At 46.1% G+C, this 19,808-nt stretch overlaps 1 protein-coding gene across 1 annotated transcript in view; it reads right to left on the bottom strand.

Annotated features, from left to right (window-relative positions):
- The window catches only part of TARS3 (threonyl-tRNA synthetase 3), a 36,843-nt gene extending 17,807 nt beyond the window's left edge, over positions 1-19,036 (bottom strand). The window contains exons 1-10 of the mRNA XM_054561962.1: positions 18,597-19,036; positions 17,538-17,612; positions 16,652-16,848; positions 12,889-13,012; positions 8,207-8,328; positions 6,476-6,593; positions 4,065-4,129; positions 2,851-2,929; positions 1,925-2,071; positions 961-1,059 (exon numbers count right to left, since the gene is read on the bottom strand). Coding sequence (XP_054417937.1) covers positions 961-1,059; positions 1,925-2,071; positions 2,851-2,929; positions 4,065-4,129; positions 6,476-6,593; positions 8,207-8,328; positions 12,889-13,012; positions 16,652-16,848; positions 17,538-17,612; positions 18,597-18,932 — 1,362 coding nt within the window. The 5' untranslated portion in view covers positions 18,933-19,036. The remainder of the gene's footprint in view (positions 1-960; positions 1,060-1,924; positions 2,072-2,850; positions 2,930-4,064; positions 4,130-6,475; positions 6,594-8,206; positions 8,329-12,888; positions 13,013-16,651; positions 16,849-17,537; positions 17,613-18,596) is intronic.
- Between the last annotated feature and the right edge of the window lie 772 nt (positions 19,037-19,808).

The following is a 19,808-nucleotide window of genomic DNA, read 5'->3' as shown; positions in this document are numbered from 1 at the left end:
TCAAACTTGAAACAAAAAATTTACCGAAAGATGACCCAGATGGCCGGAATAAGCCGCAAGGAGTTTCAGGAGCCCTGATAGAAAGTTGAGGATGAATGAGTGACAAGCACTTAGAAAACGGAGTCAACGAAAATGTTACGTGATCGTTGATAATAAGAAAGACAAGAGGAGTGCAAAAAAGAAAATGTAGCCCTGACTGGTGCGGCCCAGTGGGTTGGGCATCATCCCACAAAATGAGAGGTCGCAAGTTCGATTCCCGGTTAGGGCACATGCCTGGGCTGCAGGCCTGGTCCCCAGTCAGGACACGTGCGAGAGGCGACCAATTGATGTTTCTCTCGCACATCAATGTATCTCTCCCTCTCTTTCTCCCTCCCTTCTGCTTTCTCTAAAAATAAATGGAAATGTAGCCCTAGTAGTCCACCTGCATCACACCTGAACTGTATCTACAGCACACAGTCCTATTAGAGACTTTATAATCTGTGAACTTGCATTACAGGATAGTATTTTTCAGAGCTGTCTTCTCTCTCTTTGCTCTGGAGCTGCCAAAGCACCACAGACAACGATGGAGCACCGGGGGTCCATGGACCACATTCTGGGAAGTGATGCTTCATGGGCCAGCATTCTGTGCCGGGTAGGATGCCCCCTCCTTTCTTCCCTTTCACAGAGACTTCCTCACTGGGTCTAATGCTTACCTTTGTATTGTACGCACTCTAGAAACTTCTATGTGCCCCAGGGGCATTTAATAAAATCCAAGAAGGCATTTAATTTAGGGACAATACAACTTATCTCAATGTTTTTATTACAAGGCACAATCCAGGATTTATTTCTCTTTTAGGCTCAAAATTCTTAATGTTACTAATATAAAATTAATGGACGTGCTTGACCATTTTCCTATGAGAGAAAACAGTATCATGCAAAATGCAGTTGACCAAGAATAAAACCCTTAAGAAATTAACTTACCCGTATGAAATCCATAAGTGTATTATAAATGAAGGCTCCCCTGGGCAGGAAAAAACAGCTTCCGGGACTCAGGTCGTGGAAAAAGAAAAGCTCTTGATCCTAGAATAAAACAGTAACTGGATTTCAAAGTCCACTGTCAGTTCTTCATATTTACTGTACACTTGATATGCTACAAGTAAAATGTATACTCAGCTATCATTTCTGTTTTCTAATAATTGATGTTTCGAAGTCCCTCATACTTCTATCTAATTATATGCAATAGCACGTGGAAAATTACGATCCGTATGTACGGTCACTAAGCTTTGCACTTAGCTCTTCTTTCCCCTCATATTCACTGTTCTTTCTCCCTTGGCATCTTGGAGGACGGGTCTCATGGGGAGAAAACATTACAAAAACATGAGAAATGTCCGCCGCTGGAGGAGGACTCGTGGTAACGGTGAACATCACCACGGCCCTCACCTACCGAGAGCCCGGTCCACGCGGCCACCGTCTCCAGCGTCGCCCTCTCATCGCTCCGGCGGGCTACCCGGCAAGACACGGGCACGTGGAGCTCCACAAGGGAACGCCAGCCCGTCACAGAACACAGCTCAGCGGTGGCAGGACTGAGGTTAAAACCCAGGTCTTCCCGCTTTCAAATCTCATTCATTCTTTCTGCTCTGCTCCCCAAATACAGAGCATGCTCTCAAAGTATGCATGCATTTCTAAAAACATTATTTTTTTATATCGTGATACCAATGAGAGAAAGGGGCAATGTTTTACATCTGATAAAAGCTACGGGAAGGAAAGAGGTTAGAAGGCACTGGGGTACTATCATGGAAGAACTGAATTGAACGCAAATGATGAGCGCCAGCAAAATAGAGGGTGGGAGAAGAAATACTATTTTTCAAACAATTTAGTTTGGAGACATAATCATGAGCCAGCAAAGGCCCGTGGCCTCTCAGCAGTGACCGGGACGCCGGCCTACCTTCCCGATTTTCCTGTGATCTCGGCTCCGGGCTTCCTCTTGGGACTTTTCCCAGGTTTCCATCCTCTTGTCATCGGGAAAGGAGATCCCATAGACCCTCTGCAGGGTTTCCATTTCAGGATTGCCCTCCCAGTACATCGAGGAATTCTACACGTCAAACAACACTTCGGTGAGCACATCTGGCATTTGGTTATCCATCAAATCAGCCTTCATATGTATACATATTCCAATATAGTATCAACAGAGCTTCCTTAACGGTGACCTTCTAGAGTGCTGGAAAGGATCTTAAACTGGTTCTAATGAAACCTTCCCAGTCCAAATTCAGCAGTCAGTTATGTTAAGGGTCTGCTATAGTTCTTGGAGTGAAGAGTGAGAAATGGTGGAAAGAAGGGAAAGCTACACAGCAGTTGGCATCGCCACGACGGGGCAGCAGGGGAAGAAGAGACCGGAAGGGAAGGCGTGGCTCATGGTTAATGACTGAGCGGCCGCCATCAATGCTACTGTACGTGGGAGAAAGTCAAGGTCGGGCCTACAGGTCAGTCTCATGCCTCTTGGCTCTCAGGACAATGTTTTCTCCATTCTACTACTATGTCCCCTTTGGCTTAGGCTTTTTTCCTACAGCACATATTCTGCATGCAGATAAAAGCTCTTGCTCACATTAGGGAGATTCAAGAAAACCACAGTAGCATATGAAAAAGCAACACACTGTAACACTCACAGTCCGGGTAAACGGTAATTCAAGGCTCTAGGTAATGTCCTAATGATCAAAATTGTTTAAATAAATTATTTTTAGAAGCCCATGTAAAGATGAAACAATAGAGTGCTTTTTAAGACAGCATGATGTTCACATTATAACAGATATGCTTGAAATCCTTAATTATTTAGTTCACCTTAAGTTTGCTATATGAAAAGTAGTAAGTCCTTACCTTGAAAATTTTTATGGCTTTAATTTTCCCAGTGTGCCTTACGTGGGGGCCTTTACAAAGGTCAACTAGTGAACCGCACCTACAATGGCACAGAGAAGACAAGCCCAGACACCGTTATCGTTCTTCAGACTATTCATTATGAACCATGTTCTCATATATTTGAAGTGAAGGATTTCACTTGATGGTATATTTGGGGGCAATTTTCCATTTAGGGGCAGTTTAAATTAAGTTTTAATTTACGACAAAGGAAAGAGACAATTCATCTAGCCTCAGATTTCAGTCGTCCTCCCTTTGCCCAAATTCAAAAGCTACAGAATCTTCTGGAAAAAGAAAACCGCACAGCGACACCATGTTGAACTGTGACATTCCAAGACTCTCAAAAACCTGCCTTGTTGCATAACCAAAAATCCATTTCCCTGCGCTACGCTCTTTTTCAAAACCAAAGTCACCGGAAACGCATACAAAATGCATCAGCTTGACACCTCACCTTAAGAACAAACATCGTCAAACCCACAATATGTACAACGTGAGGGTGAACCCTTGTGTGAACTCCGCAGTCTGCTCACAGCAGCAACCACATGGCCAGAGCGCACAGAAGTGGGAAGGGCAAACCCACAAGGTAGCACAGAAAGGGGATGAATCTCCTGGAGCTCGGGAGCCTATTGTTTAAGGGAACCCAGCGACGACGTGGCGCGGCTTTCACTTGCCTCGTCAGACCTTCACTTTGCCTTTGCCTCCCACCATTTCCTTTGTGTTTCATCGTGAATATCTGGCTCACGCAGGACGGCTGATGCTTTTGGGTTCTGGGCCGTGGGGAGTAAGTACGGCAGGAGGCAGGGGGCCCCTGTGTGGGGAGGTGGCCCGAACGGCTCCCCCACCCCCTCAGTGAGAATGTGGGGGGCTGAAGCAGGCAGCCCTTTCCCTAACAGCCCCCTCAAATGTAAGGCACTTGCTGAACACTGTCTCACTCACCCACAGAGAAAAAGATGCTGTGTTACACCTAACACTCAGAAAGCAAAATTTGGGTTTCAGTACCATTCTGATAAATACAAAGGAGAAAATAATAGCGTCCCTTTGGTGATTAACACTTCAGAGCCCCTCACTAAAGTAGTATATCAATATGCAAATTTACAGATCAACACCCACCCAAAGATAAACTGCTTGTCCTGCTAATGCCTTTAGGTCGGCAGTTTTAAAATTTACGCACACTTTACCTGTAAATGGTGGTAGTTGGAGTGTGAACCTTCTCATTCAAAATGCGGCATTTAAATTTATTGTACTACAAAGAAAAATAGATTTACATGTTATTACATAAAATGTTTAAGTGGAAAAAAATTTACGGTTTCCAACAAACACTGAATGGGTGTTTACTACATCCGAGGTGCTGGGCTCCTGGGGATACTAGGAGCTCACAGCCTAGAGCTATAGTGCCCGGTACAAGAGCCACATATGTTGTGAGTACAAAATACACTGGATTTTAGAGGCACAATGAGAAAAAGAACACAAAATAGCTTATTAATTGTTTTTTATGTTGGTTACATGTCGAAGTGACATTTTGATAATATTGGGTTAAAAAAATGTTATAAAAATCAATTTTACCTTTCTTTTGCTTTCAAAATGGGGCTACCAGAAAATGTAAGATTACATACGTGGCTCAGATTTGTGGATCGCATTATATTTCTATTTGGACAGCAGTGTTCTGGAAGATTCCAATTTTAACATGACATACATACAATTCTGTGGAAACAGCTACATTATTAATTTGTGCAAAAACAAAGTTTATATTAAATGATCATATCATTCCATTTAAACACTTAACAGATACATTTCTTTGTTGCCTCATCACTATTACTGTGGTGCCAGCAACTTTTGTTAAATAAGTACTGAGAGACAGTAGCTGTTGGAAAGAAAAAAAAATAGGTTTGCATGACTCAGCTGTTTCATACTGATCTGTTCTAATCAAAACATTTTTCTCTGCAAAGGTTTGAATGAGTTCAGCTCTCAGAGAGTGGGAGAAAATAAATGCAAATCACATATCTAATATAGGATTAATACCCAAAATATATAAAAAACTGCAACTCAACAACAAACAACAACAACCCATTTCAAAATGAGCGAAGGGCTTGAGTAGACATTTCCCCAAACAAGATATATAAATGGTCAATAAGCATGTAAGAAGATGCTTAATATCGCTAGTTATTAGAGGGATGCCATGCAAAACCACAGTGACATACTACGTATATCTCACCCATTAGGATGGCTACTAGCAAAAACAAAAACAAAAGCAAAAACGAAAAACAGAAAATAAGTGTTGGCAAATATACGGAGAAACTGAGCGCTCACACACCGCTGGTGGGAATGCAAAATGGTGCAGCCGCTGTGGCGAGCAGTGTGACTCTGCTCAAAATATAATACAGAATTTCTATATAATTCAGCAATTCCATATCTGGGAATACACCCAAAAGAACTGAAAGCAGGGTCTTGAACAGATGTCTGTACACCTATGTTCACAGCAACATTTTTCATAATATTAAAAAGGTGGGAGCCACCCAGCTGTCTACTGATGAATGAAGACACAAAATGTGGTCTTACACAGAAATGGAATATTACTCAGCCTCAAAAAAGGAAGAAGGTTCTGACACATGCTACAGCCTGGGTGAACCTTGAGGACTTTGAGCTGAGTAAAACAGCCAGTCACAAAAATGACAAATATTGTATTATTTCACTTACACGAGAGTGTCTAAGAATAGTCAAATTCATAGAGACGGAAGAGAGGGCGAGGGAATGGAAAAGTTAGTGTTTAATGGGTTTAGGGACTCAGCTGGGGAAGATAAAGTAGCTCTGGAGGTGGACAGTAGAGACAATAGGACAACAATGTCAACGTACTTAATGCCACAGGACGGTACACTTAAAAATGGCTGAAATGGTAAATTGTGTATTTTGCGTATTTTACCACCAAAAAAAGAAAAGAGTAACTATCACTTTTTCCACATCAAAAACCTATTTTTTTCATTCAAGCCCACAAAACTAACAATGCTGTGCTTTCAAATTAATGTGACTTCTCTGATACGTGATTTAAAAAATAAAATTAAGAATATAGTTAAACCAAAAAAAGAAGACAAAGAAGAAAAAAAGAATATATTTAAATACATTGGTCAAAGCAATATAAAAAAAATTAAAGTTTTACATAGGTTACCCTAGACTAAAGGCTTAAAAAAAAGAAAACAAAAGAAAATCCGAAAAGCTTAAAAAAAAAACAAAAAAGAAAATCCCAAAGGAAAAAAAAGCGAAAAATTTATATGGCATTTTAAATATTGTTAAATTCAAGAGTCAAAATATTAACAATGCTCAGAACTAATCAGATTTATAAACATACATACAAAAACGATTCATCTGGCCCTTTACCTACCTATGTCTGCAATAAAAAGTTCAAGAAATAGTAACAAAATATACATCAAGTGACTGGTGACAACGAACCACTTGAAACAATTTGGTGAGCAACAATTATTTGCCAAAAAAAAAAAAAGAAAAGAAAAGAAAAGAAAAGAAAGAGGTTGTGTATGTTGGTTATTTTTAACGTTCCCAGCCCCAGGTTTTCCGAATGGAAACAGCTTCCTGCAATCACCTTGAACATTTCCAGGAGGACATCCTTGCTGACTTCCAGCCTTTCAAAGGGCTGCTCTTCCTTGATGATCGCCTTACAGATGGTCTCCAGCGCCGAAAGCTCCGTGCTGGACACGACTCTGAAAAGCAGAGCGGGTGCGAATCCACACAGAGCCCTCCGACACCGGGCAGGCTCGCGGTGGGGACCCTGGCCCTGCGTGCGGCCTTTGCCACTCATCCACACGCTTCCTCGAAGGAGGGATTTGGTGATTTGTTGTGCCAGGGCTTCAGAAAGGCAAAAACATTCATCCAAAGGCAGATCGTCCCATTTCTCAGGGAGGAGAGAGGCATTAATGGATGGGATGATCTGCCCTCACTGTCTGCAACGAGGTGTGTTCTGCGCTATCTTCGTTATCCTTCACACGATTATATTTTGTACAAATAGAAAACCGTGGTCTCCAAGGCTGACCACGTTCCTGCGCTCACTGACCATGGGGTCTGGGGCGGGAGACAGCTGGGTGAGAGGGAAGTGCAGGGGCAGGGCGCCCACGTGGGCCATCGGCCCCCGCTAGGCATCGACTGACTTCCTTTCTCACTCGCTCCCTGCTTTACGCTCACCCTCTCCAGCCACGCTGGCTTCCTTGCCGTTCCTCAACCAAGCCACACACAATGCCCACACCCCAGCTTTCTCACAGAGCCTGGAATGTTCTTTCCCCAGATGCCCATTAATGTCCCCCCCGATAGCCTCAAGAGCTCGTCCCCTCTGTTTGCCCTGGTCCCGCTTCAATGTCACTTCCTGGCTCCTGACCACCCGTCAGAGCACGGACCTGCCATGAAAAACATGGCGCGTTTTCCTTCACAGCGCGCATCACCACCTGACAGGAGATGGCCGCCGGTTTACTGTCTGTCTCCCCCAACCAGACTGGTAGCTCCTCAAGGACCCACTGATCTGCTCACTGCTCCCTCACCGGCACCAAGCAGAGCACGTAGCAGGCAGTTAAAATTTTGTGGAATGAATCCTGGGGCGGGGGTAACAGCAGATGAAGCTGGACAAGCCTGTTGGCAGGAGCTAGAGAGGACTGAACGCTTGTTTAGGGAGATCGTTTAAGTGGCAGGAGATGACAGGGGAAGACAAAATGTACCGTAGTTGTCCCGGCAAGAGATGTTATGCATTAAGGCAGGAGCAGAGAGGAGAGGTGGGTGGGAGAACTGTGTAGGAGGTCAAACGGCAGAACTGGAGTGAGGACTGGGTGCTAGGGTGGTAGAAGGGACCCTCAGACTTCAGTTTTGGCAGCTGGCGGTACCCTGGAGAACTACATATGAGGAATCCAGGGGAAGAGGGGGCTGGGCCTGTTGCTAAGACACAGATCTGCCGAAGGCGAGGCCTCTGTGAAGTGCCCTGTCTGATATTCATCTGCGGGAGATGTCTGCCCGAGGGGGACACGCCCTCAGTTATCACGGAGAAAACCTGAACTGTTTTCTAGTGGTGAACCTTGAGATTCTGGTCTTCACGAGTACCCTGTCAAGCCCCAGATTAGATAAACAGCACATCACTTCCTTTGAGGAAAAGAAAAAAAAAAACATCTGAGAAGCTACCCTTGACTCTAAACTCTAATTAAAATTTTTTTTTAAATGGCTAACCCATCTATAATTGTATTCTGTAACAGACACAGTCCCTAAACTAATAAGGGGCCATGATAAAACAAGGAGCTAAAAATGCGTGCATTCAGAAGGGACTATTGAGGGGCATTACCCGTCTTCAATGAACATGTCGTAATAAAAGCCATTCTCGGTGGGCGGACCGTAACCCAAGAGGCCTCCGTAGTAGAGCTCCATGGCCTCCCCGAGGACGTGGGCACTGGAGTGCCAATACACCTGCAGGCACAGGACACAGGCCACCGGCCGTCAGCGCGAGAGCGTGGAGAAGGGCGAGCAAGTTAACGAGTGGATGTGTTCTAAGGGGATAAACACCAGGACATGAGGCAACATCTGCTTGGAAAGATAACGTCTGATGCCCCCTGAGAAGAGACTGGATTTCTGAGCCTCTCCCCCTGCGGCTCCACCAGAGCCGTCTGCCTGCCTGTTTCTGGTGTAAAACTGCTGTCCTGAGCGAAGGCGGCCACTCGGAAACCTGGCCCAGCCCAGAGCAGAGCAAAGCCAGGGACTGACAGAGGCTGGTTCCCCTCCTTCTTGTCCAGGCGTAGCCTCTGAGCCAGGTGCGGAGACAGGCGGCCGCAGTGGCCACTCGCCATTGTCAACAGAACTTGGCATCCGCGTGGCAGTCTTCGTGCCCTGAACGGTGTGTGACTGACAACGCCTGAGAGATGGCGCTGGAGAAAAAGGTGTCGCCAGGGAATGAACGCTGCCTGGCTGCCTGAGACCCCCGAGCAGCGTACACAGGGGTTAGTGTATTGTAGGCGAAGGGCGGGTCATCAGATGGCAAGTTGAGGACTTTGATTTGGTTTTGAATTCCCAAGGAATCCGGGGGCTTAGGGACAAACGACAACTAACCAGTCACCCAATAAATATAGGCGCCAAAGGAATAAGATAATCAAGACTGTTCCCATAAAAGGAAACAAATTCTGATTAGAAAGTTGTTTGATAAAACAAATCAGAGCAGAGGGAGTGAGCCGAGACCATGTACCACCCCGGCCCAGGGCAGCGGCCGGGACGTGATCTGCAAACAGACCCACATGGTCAGTCCTGGGGGCAGAGCCCTCTGCTCTGGTTGGTGCTGCGGTGACAGGCTAGCCACCTCTCTGATGCATTGTCCATGGTCAGATACCCGTTGGGCGAACAGTGTGTTAGGGATACAAGACTGAAAGACAAAAAATCAAGGGCCTCAGGCAGTCGGGGAAGACAGGCAGGAAACAAAGTTGTCAGCACACAATCGCACACAGAGAGGAGTCCTTGGGAGAGGGACAGGGCACTGTAGGGACAGGCAGCAGTGAAGGCCCACCACCCACAGGCCTTGGGAAGGCCTGCGTGATTACCACACGGGGGACGGGGCAGAGTGACTTGAGAAAGGCTGGAGGGGGAAGAAAGGGCCAGCGACTAGTGTGGGGCCTTGGGGAAGAATTGGGATCTTATTCTAAACGCAATGGGACACATTACTGGGTTTCAGGCAGAAAAGGAATGCCTCAATTTACTTTTTCAAATGTCCTTCGGTAGCAGGACAGGAACAGATTTCTGGGAAGGGGACGGCAGGAGGCAGCTTTCTGGGCAGTGCTATAGCAGCACTGCTGTGGGCCCCTGGGCAGTGGCAGTGCGCACGGACCGAGGTGGTAGGACCCGACTGGCATTATGAAAGTAACGGCTGCCCAAGAAACGAGAGACTGCAGTTGAGGGGCAGGTAGTAGTCACGCACAACCTCCAAGATGCCGGGCTGAGCAACTGGGTATGAAGTCTGGGGTTAAAAATCAGGAATTTAACCCTGACGGGTGTGGCTCAGTGCATTGAGTGTTGGCCTGCAAAGCAAAAGGTCACCGGTTCGATTCCCACTCAGGGCACATGCCTAGGTTGCTGGCCAGGTCCCCAGGAGGGGGCGTGCGAGAGGCAACCACACATTGCTGTTTCCTTCTCTTTTTCCCTCCCTCCCCCTCTCTAAAAATAAATAATATAATAAAATCTCTTAAAAAATGTTTTTAAAAACTGAAGAATTTCACTGTGGACACACTGACCTGACGATTCCTGTACAACAATGTCTAGGTGGGGATTATCACGAGGGCAGCAGTGTACGCAAGACTGAGGCATGTGTAGCTACAGATGGCAGTCGCGACAGCTGACAGGTGGACAGGACAGCTCAGAACGGGAGTCGGAGGACAGAACGGGGCTGGGACCGAGCACAGGGGAGTTGTTAACATTTGGAGGTGGACGAAGAAGAAAAAGCCAGCAAGGAAGACTGAGAAAGAATCATCAGGGGTTTGCGAAAGAGAATCTTAAAAGAAGGGAGTAGCTCACGGTCAACTCAGCGGAGAGCACACAGGACAGGGGGAGGGGGAGACATGGAAAACAGAGGAACGCCAGACTCGGGCCACTAGCCACGGGGAGAGGCCACGGACCACGACCCAAGCATATCGCAGAACGAGCAGCTTCGGCTCCTATGTCAGTTTGCTTGTGTGGCTGGCACCTCCAAGTATGTACCTTCGGTTTTCTCAAGCGTGAGATCACAGCTGTTCCACTGACAGCTCCTGGCATTTCACCGTAGATTTAAAGTAGAATGTGTGCCTGCGTATAGCCTGTTGCTGAACATTAAAAAAGGGAATGGCTACTCTATTTTAAACTTCAAAGCTGTGTCACTATAAAATGCCCCTTGTTTCTCATGTGCGTTATTTGTCACTTTGCAAGAACATTTTTTTTTTTTTGTCATTTTGTACGTGAATTTATCTAACAGGCAGTACTTCTTTTGTATGATGCCTTATGCATTAACTATTTTTATAAGTAGGGTCATCTTTTAAAATGGAAGTCTAAGAGTTTGCTATATAAAGGACATGCATTTTTCAGTAAAGCAGAAAATGTTTTTACCAAATCATTAATTTACCATTTTGGAGGTCTGAGCTTTCTAGATTTGTGTTTCTGTAGTTTCTTTCTCATGGACATGCACTCATTCATAAACTGACTGATGTTCAAAATCTTGTTAATATGTTCGTAACAGGAAAATAGAATCCAGGAACAACAATAGTCTTTGTTGCTAAGTTACACTAAAGGAAGCATCAGGGTCTTGGAAAAGCTACTTAACCATTCTGAGCCCTGGTGGCTTCATCTGTAAAATGAGAATTGAAACAGTACCTATGTGGCCCTGGCTGGTGTGGTTCAGTGGATTGAGTGCCAGCCTGTGAATCAAAGGCTCGCGGGTTCAATTCCCACTCAGGGCACATGCCTGGGTTGTGGACCAGGCCCCCAGTAGGGGGCGCGCAAGAGGCAATCACACACTGATGTTTCTCTCCCTCTCTTTCTCCCTTCCTCCCCCTCTCAATTAAAAAAAACAAAAACAAAATAGTATCTATGCGGCAGGTACCTGGGACTTGAGGAGACAATGCACAGCAGAGGCTGAGGGCAGTACCTGGTACGCAAGGAGCCTTCGCTAAATGTTTACTGTCACTTTCATGGACGGCCACACATACTTATGGAAGCCCTACAGTGCAAAGCCAGGTACCCTGTCGGAGCCATGGCATGCCAGTGCGCTCCTCTGGAGATTCCCCAGGAGAAGCAATGTGCCCCTTTTCATGACATCACTGGATGCAAAGAGGGAAGAACTCCAAAGATGCCAACACCTCCATGGAACATTAAACTTGGCAGACTCCCCCACCCCCCAAACTCCTGACAGACTCAAAGAGTTCAGGAGCCACCGTTAAAGGAGAGTCAAGGAAAGGAGGGAACGGAACGATGCCCGCAGGTAAGCCAAGAGCTGGCCAGCACCACCAAGTGCAAGGCTGGCTGCTGCCCCAGGAGGGGGTCCCCACATAACTGCCACGCCTGCGCTCGGTTCCAGCTCCGACTGGACTTTCTCCACAAACCAACACTATCTGAAAGCACCTAGCTGTTTGTTTTCTTGTTTTTGCTGCCTCCTCCCACTGGGTGCCATCGCTCCCAGGTGGGGGCCTCCATGCTTTGTCCACTGCGGCCCTGCAGGCTCTAGCACGTGCACCCGGCGCCTTGGATACTGGTCAGCTGACTGAGGGAATAAATAAAACTTTACAACATCTGGGATGCAGTTAGGCGACAGTTGCTAAGGACTACAGAGAAAAACCAAGTAATACAAATAAGCTATTTACGTCCCTTAAAAATTGCTTTCTGAATCACTTTTGAAAATGGCTTTGTTAATAATGTATTAGTTAGTGATTATACTATGCATAATTTAAAGAGGAAGTCGTTATAATATCATTCTGATAATTTGGATTAATAAATCAAGAAAGTTAGCGTAAGTATCATAGTTAACGTAACTTTAGCTAATCATAGGTTAGGTTTAGGCAGATAATAGACTACTTGAAGGGAGAACTCAAAGTTAAGCTAACAATGTTTATCAGAGATCTACATGAAAATGCGGAGTCTATTTTAGATCATTATTACATTAATAATTAAAGGATATTTGAGTCTTGATAATTTTTTTCAACTCTCCTACACATATTAAATTATAAAGTAGATCCATTTTTAAGTCTATTTAAATTCATTTCAAATACACTTTAATAATTATAGCATTCTAACTTAAGGAAAAAATTACTTTGAGAAATGGTAAATACAGGCTACTTTAAAAAACCTGATATATTTGTATATATTCATTCCATAAAAACTTATTAAATACTTGTTGAACAGCAAAAATACATTTTAAACCTTAGAGGACCACAAAACTCATCATTCTTGACTTCAACAGGTGGCTTCGTATGTTATTTACAACAAAAATACCCACAGTTTGCTTGTTGGTTGTTCCATACTTACAGCTTGAGCTTCCTCATTATCAAACGTCAGCAGCTCTAGAGTGGAATCCCCTTCCAGTGGACGGTCCAAGTCCCATAATTCACCATTGACTTTGGCTATTACTGTGTTTTCAGCCAGTTCTTGACTAGTGAGAGAAAAGTCACTTGGCAGTTAACCTTACCCCAAGCTATAATGATTCGCTAAAGCAAAAGATTAAAATAATGTCGGGGGGCTGGTTTTTTTGTTTTTGGGGTTTTTTTTTAAAGCAGATAGAAAGTACAAATGCAAACTACTGGGACAGACTGTTTTTATTTTGTAACATTTATTTTAAGTACAAGAGGAATATATGTTCACTGTGAAGAACTCGGAAAACAGAGAAAGAATAAAGATCACATATACATCTTACCGCCCAGAAATAACTACTCACAACATTTTGGCACATACCCATCCCTCCTTTACACACAAACACACACACACACACACACACACACACAGACTTTTTTAAAAACACAGTTGCCATGGTAATTTTATAGCAATTTTATAGACTGTTTTTTCACAACCATGCCACCAGACAGACTTCCAACAGAGTCTAGAAGCAACACAGTCATTAAGAAAGCTTCGCCCTGGCTGGTGTGGCTCAGTGGATTGAGTACCGGCCTGTGAACCAAAGAGTCGTTGTTTCCCAGTCAGGGCACATGCCTGGGTTGTGGGCCAGGTACCCAGTAGAGGGCGCTCGAGAGGCAACCACACATTAATGTTAAAAGAGCAAGCAAGCAAGGAAGCTTCCACCCCTGCAGACACCTCTGCATGGGCAGATTTGTGGCTTCTGTAACCATTTTCTGGGACAAGCCTGTGGACGTGGGTGGAATTTGCTAGGTCAAAGGACATGTGCTGCTGAAAGGCTTCTGATCCAGACGGTCTGAGTATACCACTTCCACACATCTTAGAAGATTTTTTAAATCTTTGTCAATGTCATGTTGGAAACTGTTGTTTTAATTTATTTGATCAACTTAAATAAATGTTTACTGGCCATTTTTACTTTTATGAGCTGCCCATGTCCTTTGCCTGTTTTCTATCAAGATGTTAATCTTTTTCGTGTCTTTTAAGTAAAAATTACTGTTGTTTAAAAATTGACAAAAGATAACATGTTAGGAGAAGAAACTTGGAGAGCAGAGAAAAGCATGAAGAACATCACCCTCAATTACCACCCCAAAAATAACTAGATGTCCTTCTACATTTTTTGATCAATTACATACACCAATACAAACTTCCCTTCAGCAGTAGCATTCAGTGTGTTCTTTGGGAACCTACTTTTTAAATTTAAAATAAGTCACATTTTCCCCAACAGTAGACAGACTTGTAAACATGCTCCTTAAGGAGCTGGGAGTGAGTAACAAAAACCAAACACTTGACTGGCTTAGCAGACTGAGGGTGGGTTTTAAGGAAAGAGATATGAAGGTATGGAAAGCCAGTAACTCTGGCTATGGCCTCCCAAAATACTGGACAAAATCCACAAGCAAACTAATGTGCTTCCATACCTGCCGCATAAGAGGCAGCGGCTCTGAAAAGGCAAGATGCTGGTGTGCAATGGATAATGACTGTGGCCTTTAGCAAAACACCACCACACTGAGACAGGCTCAGACGAGGCTTGCCCAGTGTGCAAGCAGAGATGGAAGGGAAGGCACTTCACCGAGGGAGGCGCTCTCTGCCTGTGACCAATCATCCAAACTAAAGTGCAGAAATGTGAAGCTGTCAAAGATCGGAAAAAGTCTTTGGTCCCAAACAGCAGGAGGGACAGGCACAGACAGCCCTCCTCAAAGGCCCCGCACAAAGGCAGACTACAAAGACTGGAGTGAGGGTCCCGCCCTCTCACAGCCTCTTTCTTCCTATTATCTCAGTCCATTAAATTGAGAGAGAGAGGGGAAGGAGCCAAGTACAAAAGCCAGGGAATTAAAGAGTGAGAGGTCTCTGTCTCGGAGAGTTCTTTAAGTGAGATTACCTTCACTGGATCAGACTGGAAGCCAAGAGACCAGGAGCCCACTACAGTTAACTCCTTGGGAGAATTGTATTGCCAGACCAGCTACAAGCCCGGCTTATGATACCTCTGACTGCTCGATCCTTAAAGGAGCCTTAAGCTCCCCAGAATGCACCAGCAAGAACAGGGCTATGCAAATTGTACAGCTGCCAGATGGACGAACAGCCCCACAGATGTGGTGAACGAGTGGGAGGAACAGCTATGACCTCCCAAGGAGCAACAACAGGGCCACAGAGGACAGCACAAGAGAGCTGCTCCCAGGGAACAGAGGGTGGCAAGGCAGTGGGACAGGCGCTACGGATCTGATGGCATCTGCACACCACTGTCTGCTGAACTGTCCCTTTTTTCCAGACCCTTTCATTGTGACTGCCTTGTGATTATTCCACCATTGTATATGCTTGTGGCGTGGGCAGCCTTGTCTGTTAATTTGTTGCTGAAGTGCAAGGAGCCAGCCCGATGGGGGCGCTGTGCACATCACTGTAGTCCCCACGTCTCTCTTACAGGGTCATGGTTCAAACACGTATAATCTTAGAATTTTGCCTATGATCTGTCAACTCAGAAAAGCTCATTAGAGCCTACTGCTCTTGGGCTTCTGTGTTTCTTATTGGTCGGTTAACTCATACAGGGCCGTGACAAATAACCAGTGTGTTGATCTATTGTTAAAGTAAGTCTCACTATCTCATCTTGTGATTCCGGCCCTGAATTCTGCTGTCTGATAGTAAAATGATGGCCACCGCTTTGCCCATTCTTTTGTCCTGAACAGCGTTATTTTTTAAAGCTTTCCTGCAGCCCCCCTTTATGGCTCTTTACCAGTGAACGTAAAATTATTTTTGCCTCAAAACCTATTTTTCTCTAGCACATCCATCCGTCTCTCCTGGAAAATACGGCAGTCAGGAGGGAGCAGCCTTTAGGGTATATGATATGATAGGCTCAAAAAGAAATACAATCGTGACCACGGCTTTCAAAGGAAATCGGTGGATTTCCATTGTTGCACAGTTTGCTGTTAAAATAGCAGGTGTTTATTTACATGGCAGTTTTGAGCAGCGGCTTCTATAGAACTGTATTCAATGCTACAAATTAACATTAGTCAAAACAACATCACTTCACTAAGGTATTTAAATTCCAGGAAGGCCAAAGTACTTCAGGCGTATAATAGCCCTAACACAAGTATCTTCAATTATAATTAGTACGCCTGTTGTACATTTCTGGAAATACTTTAATTTTCACATACACTATTTCACTGAATATTTACAACCTCACAAGGTAAATGGGGAAAGTATCATTATTTCCACTGAAGATGTAAGAAAACCAGCTTGGACAGCTTTCAGGATCTGCCCAAGTTGGTTCATAGACTACTCACAGTTAATTACTGGTGGAACAAGGGCTTAAAGTTTCCTGACCCTAGTCCAGCAAAAGACCTTTTAAAACTCATGATATCTTGATAATGAACAAAATCAATGTAATGTGGACTGTCGCGGACTATATGTTTCTCTCTACTATATACTTTTACCAAACCTTTAAAATTTGGATGTTCTAAGAGGCTGAAATCGTGTTCTGAAATTCTGAGATTGATTACTTATTTAAATGGCCTCATTAGAAGCCAGAGGGGGAAAAAATTAACTGATCCCATTTAACTTATTCAATGAGTAAGAAAAAAAAAAGATTTTAGTATTCCCCAAGAACACCACGTTTTCAACAAGCTCTGGCACAATACTTAATACTGAATATCTTCTCCGAACTATGGTTTACCTAATATCAGCAGCCACTTGGTAAGGTGTTGTTTTCCAAACTTCCCCTTCCACTGTTTTCCCATCAGCCACTTTTACTTTGATCACATTGGTTGCATTCCCCCTTTTTTCACAAATGGCAAACAACACCCGATGATCCTTCTCCAACGATTCAAAAAACTTCCATCGATCCTTCATGAAATGTGGTTGATTTTTCAGCTGAAAATCATTAGAGGACACTCAAGTTAACATGCACAGTCCACTTTTTTTCCTAACTGCCTCAGCATTAAATAAGCCCCCCCCTTCCCAGCACACCCCGGTCATTGCCTTGCCAGCTCCCATCCCTCCACGTCCCCTCTTGCCTCCTTCTCAGCTCTCAGGGCCCAGCTGGCAGCCCAGGCCCTCTCGCTGCCACCCCCACGGGCACCTCCCTTTTCCACATGTTTAACGCACATGGATGACGAGTTGCATAATTCAATGCTTATTTACAGACCGTCTTACTTTGCTCTCTAGCTCTTCCTCCTGTTTTTGTCTGACCTCCGCAACCAGACTAAGCCCTTGAAGGGCATGCAGCCCTCCTACCAAATGCTGGTATCGAGAAATACTATCTGGCTGTTTTAACGATTGGTATAAAAAAGCAAAGTAGCCCATTTACTGAGCACAAAGGAAGAGCTCTACTGTCTCGACTTATACAGACCAAGGGGCAGTTGACAGCTGCGTGGCTACCTCGTCTCTTTAAGTTCAGACGTCTTGAATATAAGGAAAGCAAAGTTTTAAATATCCTACTGTGCCCCAAATGGCCACTTCATTACTAATTATGTTTTAATGGAAAAACCAGAGGTATTCATTAAATGAGCGTAGTTCAACGACAGGTAGTCTTTTGTTTTATTTCCATAGCAACGACTTACCTCACTGTCAGGCTCCTTCTCCTCCTTCTTCTTCTTCTTTTTAATGTCCTTCTCTTGGCTTTGACTAGACGGAGGCTGAGAAATAAAGGGAAATTGTAAACAACTCATACCAATGGCAAGACGGCGCAACAGGTCTGAAACCTGAGGAAGGAGGGGGACGGGCCAGGGAGCAGCAAGTGTCGCCTGTTCAGAGGGTCACAGCCGGGTTCTCCTGAGAACCACCTACGACCCCTAGTGGGCAATTTGTTTCCCAAGACTTGGTCCTTCCTGTCCGTGCGTTTTCATACATTCTTGCTCGGAACGGCAATACATTCGAATGTATTAAATATATTTTAAGGTCACTGGAAAATGGTTAGGTAGCTGCCACCAGAGACCTGAATCGCCTTATTTTATGATATATATATATTTTTTTTACCATTGTTTTCCTTGGTAAAGAACTGAAAAGAGCCCACGGTCTAAAACAAAGCCTTCAGAACTTAGGAAATTTATTACGTTACAGGAAGAAAATTTGTCCTACAACGAACTGAAACACTAAAATCCTGTATTAAATAATGATGTTAAATATTCAGACCTCAAGACGACAAAAATCCCGACAACCACCTGTTCTAAATAGCTCAGAGCCGCCATCATTAGAGGAAATGTTCACCTACGCACTTGTTGATCTTCCTGCCCAAGGAAAGCTCTGAGCTTTAAAAAGGCCAGTATTTTTTTTTTCCAAAGGGAGGAAAATGCTATTTCTGCTACTGAAAAAAATGTGCGCCAGCAATTTAACGAAAAAGCTGAGCAACTGCATCATGACGTCAGTCTGGCGATTGCTGCAAAGGCAGGGGCCCCTTGGTGTCCAGGCCACTCCGCGGTTCCCCCAGAGGGAAGAGGAGAGCAGGGCACGCCCGCGGGGTCTGGACGGGACCGGGCCCACACCCCCCACGGCGCCGCCAGCACCGGCACCTGTCAACCCAGAGAAAAATGAAGTGCGTGCACGTCGCGGGCCGCGGCGCCGCCCGAGGCCTAGGTGGCGCCCTACCGCGTCCCCCGCAAGGAGTCCCGGCGTCCCGCTACCTGCTCGCCAGGAGCCGCGCGCCCAGCCTCCTCCTGCGCTGCCGGCGCCGCCGCCGCCGCCGCCGCCGCTGCCGCCCTCTCCAGCTTCTCCCGGTGGCTCAGCTCCTCGGTGAGGCACACCCGCAGGCGGTGCAGGCGGTAGCGCAGGTCGCGGTTCTCGGCCCGGAGCTGCGCCACCTCCCGCGTGAGGCATGGCCCCTCCGCCTCGCACCGGTCGGGCGCGTTCGTCAGCTCTTCCCTCAGGCGCAGGACCTCTGCCCACAGCCAGGTGATGTCCTCCTCCTGCCGCTGCAGGCGCGAAACCACCGCCTCCGCGGCCAGGGCCTCAGACGCCATGGCACCCGCTTTCCTCGGCAAGCGACGCTGCGCTTGACGGTAGGTAGTGGCGGCGGCCGCGCGTACGGTCTAGGCAGCAACTGGACACGCACTGCGGAGCTGCGGGCGCGGGGAGAGGTGTCTCCGCGGTTACGCACACGGCAGGGGCGGGGCCAGAGGGAGGCGGGGCGACGGCGAAGAGAGGCTGCGGTTACTTTCACTGCAGAGGCGGAGCTATGGGGAAGCGGGGCTGCGGTTACTTTCACTGCAGGGGCGGGGCCATGGGGAGGCGAATGGCTTACTTACACTGCAGGGGCGGGGCTACAGGGAGGCGGGGCGACGGGGCGAGGCGGGACTGCGGTTTCGTATACTGCAGGGGCGGGGCAATGAGCACCGAGGAGGCGGGGCGACGGGGCTTGCTCCCTGCAGGGGGCGGGGCCGAGGCTGGGCGCACTCTAGGAGGAGTCCCGCGGTGGCTCCTCCAGGAAAGTGATGAGGATCCTGAATAAGCTCTAGGTACTTTCAAGGCTATGAACTTGTCTCCATTCGTCGGTTGAAACGCAAATTGTCCAAAATCTTGTGAAGGCTGACATTTCCCGTCGCAGTGTGGCGCTTGTATTAACCCTCCCGAATTGTGGCTTTCACTACTCTTGCAATTGACATCAAGGTTGGTAGGAATGGTCATTGAGAAGCACCCTCTTCGGCCTTCATGCTGAGGCTGGCCAAGAGCAGGGGCTGCTGAGCCAGGCTGCGTAGAAGAGCTGGACAAAAATTTAAATCTGACTGGCCCTTGCTAGTTCTTCGAGGCTAGGGCAAATGCCACCCGCACACATCTTTGGCATCCTTCATAACCACGAGCATTCCTGTAGAGGGAACGAAAAATGATGTTTATTAATA

This window comes from Pteronotus mesoamericanus, unplaced genomic scaffold, assembly GCF_021234165.1.
Source record: "Pteronotus mesoamericanus isolate MK-2021 breed Mesoamerican mustached bat unplaced genomic scaffold, CSHL_Meso_final scaffold_582, whole genome shotgun sequence".
Classification (NCBI taxonomy): Eukaryota; Metazoa; Chordata; class Mammalia; order Chiroptera; family Mormoopidae; genus Pteronotus; species Pteronotus mesoamericanus.
Note: the sequence above shows the minus strand (reverse complement) of the source record. Positions and strands in the feature narration are given on the sequence as shown.